Source organism: Cyrtonyx montezumae, unplaced genomic scaffold (genome assembly GCF_038088225.1).
Source record: "Cyrtonyx montezumae isolate F1298 unplaced genomic scaffold, pur_monq_1.0 scaffold_3, whole genome shotgun sequence".
NCBI lineage: Eukaryota > Metazoa > Chordata > Aves > Galliformes > Odontophoridae > Cyrtonyx > Cyrtonyx montezumae.
In genome coordinates this window covers 47,674,847-47,680,734 of record NW_027072034.1, presented here as the reverse complement: position 1 = coordinate 47,680,734, position 5,888 = coordinate 47,674,847, and the positions used below count along the sequence as shown (strand labels likewise).

The 5,888-nt window shown below is 48.0% G+C and overlaps 1 protein-coding gene across 1 annotated transcript; it reads right to left on the bottom strand.

The window, feature by feature from the left end:
* SAT1 (spermidine/spermine N1-acetyltransferase 1) lies at positions 1-2,780 on the bottom strand. The gene is made up of 6 exons (XM_065741481.1): positions 2,533-2,780; positions 2,354-2,405; positions 2,181-2,264; positions 961-1,062; positions 827-867; positions 1-500 (listed from the first exon to the last, which is right to left on the bottom strand). Exons 1-6 carry the CDS (start codon positions 2,596-2,598, stop codon positions 330-332), a joined length of 516 nt encoding a protein of 171 aa, XP_065597553.1. The 5' UTR covers positions 2,599-2,780; the 3' UTR covers positions 1-329.
* Between the last annotated feature and the right edge of the window lie 3,108 nt (positions 2,781-5,888).

The window sequence follows — 5,888 nt, the reverse complement described above, 5'->3', positions numbered from 1 at the left end:
AAGTGAAAACTATTTATTTTTATAAAAGGAAATAAAACAAACCCTACCAGTGTGTACATTGTACACATTTGAATGACACTTACAAGAATGAAGTTTCCATATACAAAGATTACAAGCCCACACTGGTAAAGGATGGATACAAGCACGTATTCAACTCGAGATGCCTTCACTCCAGCTCATGGTACCAATTATTCTATGACCACAGTTGCATATAGGATTAGCATCCACACTACTTTATTCCACTACAAACACAGAAAGCAAGAAGGAGTTTATTCAGAGAGCATGTATATTCATCATACGAAGATTTTAGTTGCTGGAATCACCTCTCACTACTCTTCAGTTGCCATCTTCAAGAGATACTCTTTGTCAATCTTGAAGAGCCTCCAGCCCTCTTCAGTGGACAGATCAGAGGCACCCCTTCTCTTGTAGAACCTGATGGAGGGTTCGTTCCACTCCGCAACCAGGAAGTGCATACTGCTGCAGCGGCACTTGACAGCAACCTGCAGGAGTGCAACATTTCATGCAGCAGCCACAGGTTAAGACCAGCAAGAGCTGCTGACACTAAGCAGCAAGCAGCTGTGTATCACTAAAACGAACTTCATGACTTGTTGTATCTTCCAGTTCAGCACTCATTGCTGTGTAACAGCATCTAGAGTGTGTTTAAGGCTGCCTGCTGCTCTGCTATCCCTTTTAGTAGCTCAGATGCACTAATCCTGTGTAGTGCTCGAGGAGAAACTTGACTGCAGACAACAGAAAAGCAAGAGCAGCAAGACTACTGCTCTGTCACACATCCTCAGTGCTGTTTGGACTTATCACTCAGGCATACCTGACTCAAGTTCTTCAGAATTTCTGATCCAATGCCAAGTCCTAAGGAAAAAAAATACAGTTAAGAAAAAAAAGTTTGAATTTAAAAAAAGCCCCCCCCATAGGAAGCAACTCATCTACTCCCATAGTGCTTACCTCTGTACTCAGCCATCACATAGAAATCCTCAAGATACAACAGCTTCCCAATCCATGGATCGTAAGTGAAGTAATACATAGCAAAGCCCACAATGCTGTGTCCTGAAACAAAGCATGCAGCTTTAGCTGGTCTGAATTTAAAATGCAACTTAAGCTAGTAAGTCTTACATGCATGTTTAAATATACAGATTGTGACATGCAGCCATTTGCCACTAGGTTAGAGTAAGAATTAAGCACAACTGAGTACAATACAAACTTGTATCAACCTAACAGAAGGCTGCCCTCTTCACACCCTGAAATGCTCAAGAGCAATGTTATAGTAAGCAGTGAACAACAGCTTTTTCTCTACCAATACATACCCTACTGATTTATCAGTGTTTTCTTTCTGCAATATTCTTTCTGGAATACAAAGCACTACCGAGCAGTTCAGAACCTATGCAGCTGCCCCAGCAATCTACTGAACCCTAAAGAAAATTCATCTGCTGATGTAGATTTCAGTAAGTACTGTGAGTGAGGGCACGCTCACAGACAACTGCTACAGCATTTGACACCTCAACTTACATGTGCACTGATACTATCGCACTGTTTTGTCTTCAGCACCACCAAGTCAAGCTAAATAAAGCTGCAGCTTCAAGTACAATTCCATTGCTCAACGAGGAAGAGAAACCAACTCTTCCAGCAAATCAAATCTAAGCTTTGAAAACTGTAACATCTACCATAATACTCTGCACATACTCTAAAAGAAACGTGCAAAAATTTCTGATCTACTGTGTCTTGGGTAAAGGTTTGGGAATAGCACTTGTCCCTGTAGACCTTACCTCATATTATGATCATCTACTTTATTGTGTAACGGATCTTTTAGTTACCTCCCCGCCCATCCATGTACACAGAAGGGCCATGTACATGGCGAAGCTAGAGACTGTAACCTGAAGATTGGGGACAAATTAAAGAAAACATGTGATTCAACAGGATTACATAAAGTTAAGTTAGGGTCAAACAAGAAAAGCCATTTAATTACTTGGCATTAAGTACATTGTTACACCTGATCATCCAGCATCTCCAAGGTTAGCAACTACTTCAGAAGAGCATCGCTCCACGTTACTACATTTAAGCTCAACCTGCTCCTCCTAGCCCAGCTCCTTGCTGGAACCTCACATAAAACAGCTCCCAACAAGCACAAGGCATCACTCGCCATGAAAACAAGCGGCACAGAACCTCACCTTCAGACGACCACTGTTCTTTCGGCACTTCTGCAACGAGACAGTGGTAGAAAGGGTGCTCGCCGAAGCCATCCTCGAGCAGCTCTGGAAAAGCCAAACAAACGGCTGTGCCTCAACAGCAGCGGGCAACCGGCACCGGGCTGCAGCCGGGCGGGCAGCCGCCGCCTGCCTACCTTTCTCAGTGAGCACCACCTGATCCTCCATGTCCTCGTACTTGGCCAGTTCCTGGAAGAGCACAACAAGTCAGCCTCCTCCCCCGGGCCGCTCCCCACCCCCCCCGCATTGCGCAACACCCTGTTTGCGCCCAGCCGCCTCCTGCCCCTCCCCCCCGCCCCGGGTGCCGTGCCCGCACCTTGATCAGTCGCAGCAGATCGGAGCAGTCCTCGGGACGCGCGGCGCGGATACTGAACGAAGCCATTTTCGACGGCGCTTCCCCCTGCGGCCCCCTCGACTGACGAGTCCCCGGTGTGTGAACAGGAGGAGCAGCTGCTTCTTCATTCGTGTCCCGGGCGCGGCGGCCACCTGCGGTCAGTCAGGCTGCGAGCATGTCCCGGCGGCACTCAGCAAGCACGCAAATCCCGTCCAAAGGCGGCGGATTTCGGACTCCGACTGTACCGGCGCCGGCTCCTCAGCCCCCTTTTATAGACGATCGCGCTCCGCCTCTCCCCGCACGAGAGCCAATGGGAGCGCCCGCAGCGCTCGCCCCCAGCCAATGGCAGCGCCCCTCCTTGGAATCTTGCCTCTCCCCACCAGCAACAGCTGCTGCGGGTGTCTCGTGACCCACCCCTCTGTCCCCGCGGCGCCCCCTGGCGGAGGCGGGAGGTGCAGCAGGATGGGCCCCGCCCTTCTCCTTCAGCGACCCGCGGGGGGTGGCAGATCTGGGCGCCGTTATCTGGGGGGTTTGATCACTTGTTTTGCACCGCTGTTTGGAATAAAAGCTCCCGTAGCTGCCTGAAGTGTCGAAACGGTGCATACCAAACTCTGTGTTCCCTTCTTCCTCAGAGCATCCACACTCCCCAACAAGAGCGCACGTACACCACAGGCACAAAGACCTTCCCAACTGCATGCTCTGGCAGAGGGAGCAAAACCAGGCCCCTTGGGCAATAAAAAGGCCTCATGCACAAGTACCCTCCTGTGACTGTGCCAGCAGTGAGGGCTCACACAGCACCCATCCAAACTGTTGTTCCCTGACCGGATCAGGGCTGGATCCTGGCCGATGTGACATGGATTCCTGAACATCTTCACAGCACTTGCACCCTGTTTTTCAGTGCACACAATGACTTAAGAAGTTCACCCTCATTTAGACATAGGGACCAGTGTGGAACATGATGCTGTAAAAGAATTGTATGGAGGAGTGTATTTTGGCAGCCAGGTTCAGTCAAGGAAATCATCCGGCGCAGACTGGGACATGCTGAGAGTCCTGGAAGACCCTAACACCCTAAATTCATTTTAACCCTCTATTAGAGCAAATAGGGAGATGTCCAAAGAATAGAAGCAGATCCAAAACAGGAAGTGGCAGTCCCAGAATCACAGAACTTCAGGGGCTGGAAGGGACCTCTAAAGATCACTGAGTCCAAGCCCCTGCTAGGGCAGGTTCCCTACAGCAGGTTGCTCGGGAAAGCATCCAGATGGGTCTTGAATATCTGCAGAGAAGGAAAATCCACAGGCTCTCTGAGCAGCCTGTCCCAGGGCTCTGTTACCCTCAGAGTAAGAAAAGAATCTGCCGCATCGACTTGACTCCCACACTTCAGATATTTATAAACAGTAATGAGATCCCTTCTCAGCCTTCTCCCGGCTGAACACTTCCAGGTCTCTCAGCCTTTCAGTCAATGGCCAGTAAAAGAAAAGATGTGCTCAGGAGGATCTATGTATCTGAAAATCCTGAAAATATGATAGGGAGACAATCAGTATGAACTACCAAAGAACAGGTCCAGCTTAACGACAATGGATTTCATGAATAGATATCTATTCAACTCCTAGACATAATCTCTCTGGGATCAGAAATGGGGAATACTGTCTTTGTCAAAAACAGTACGTGAATTGTCTCAGCTATTTTTTATTGCACAATGAGGAAGTTATACTATCAGAAAACTTACTGTTGTGTAAGGACAGAAAGTGCCTGGTTTGTTTCACTTTCAAGTCAGAAGAGTCATGTGATTTTAGAAGTTTCAGCAAAAAAATAACATATTTTCCAGCCTGACTGTTTCTGAGAGTCTTGCTCTTAAGTAGCTTAGAAATAAGCTGACATTGTGTTACCCCAGTTCACTGGAGTTAGGTTACAAATTCACAAGGCACAAGAATAAAATATTTAAAGAACTCCTAGCCTCAAATATAGTTTTATGAACCGATTAGAAATACAGAAAAAAAAATCAACCCACCAGCCTCCCTCCCCCCCCAAAAAAACCCCACCCATGATTAAGATATCTAGATCTCAGAGCATATGGTGCAATTCTTATGTATATGTTACCATTGGTATTTTTTTCCAATGCATTAGCAAACATTTAAAAAGTGACTCTAAAAGAACTCAGTTTTGCAAGTAAATCTGACTCCTGGGCTTTGTGCTTTTGAAGCAGCTTCTAACAATTGCCTCAGGTCCATTTGCCTTTGAGAATGTTTCCTGTCATCTCAGCATCACAGAATGAGTCACAGAGTGGCTTGAGTTGGAAGGGACCCTAAAGATCATCTAGTTCCAACCCCCCCTGCTGTGGGCAGTGACACTAGACCGGTTTCTCAATGTTGCTGATGTCACTCTTGATGTAGCAGAAATCAATATTTAAATTCCTGATGATTTCCAGCCTATTTATTTACACTTCTGATGGGAATGAGTGTCCTGGTATTCATGGTATTAATACAAGCATATGGAGTGTCTTCTTGAGGTGTGTTCTCCCCATGTCCTCTCCAGAGATGGTCACTCTGGTTCCTTCCCCAGGATCCCTTAGTGGTGATGTGTTCGAGCATTTTATTCAGGGAGCTGGGAACCTCAGCAGGACACCTGCACTGATAACAGGTTTTTAATTTACATCTCAGTTTGTCAGCACTAGGCTGTGTATGGTAAAAAACGTCTATTTATAAATATATGTGGTAAGAAAATACTGCAGTAGTGCAGTGGGGCTGCCCAGGGCCCCCTCCAACCTGGCCTTGAGTCCCTCCAGGGATGGGGCACCACAGCTTCTCTGGGCAGCTGTGCCAGCGCATCACCGCCCTCTGGGGAAAGGATTTCCTCCTAACGTTTGACCTGAATCTCCTTTTAGTTTAAAGCCACTCCCCCTTGTCCCATCACTATCAGACCATGCAAAAAGTCAGTCCCCCTCCTGCTTGTAAGCTCTCTTCAAGTACTGGAAGGTCACAGTGAGGTGTCTCTGGAGCCTTCCCTTCTCCAGGTTGAACAAACGCAGCTCCCTCACCTTTTTTCTGAGTACCAGTGCAAGCACACACCTATTTCAGGTCATTAGATCCCTGTTCCTGTAAGCTGGTATGTCTAAACAGACACCTGCAGATCCGCGATTTGGTGAATTTGAGATGTAGACTGCATCCGCATCCTGTATACAAACGATACGGGCTGTAACGAAGCGCTCAGAACGCCTTCGCCGTTCTCCCTGACGCGGTTTCCCGTAGTCCCGCCCGCCTCGCCTCGCCCCGCCCGCAGACACAGCCCCGCAGCCCCCCTGTCTGGGGGCGGGAGCGGCCCAGAGGAAGGGCTGAGCGAGG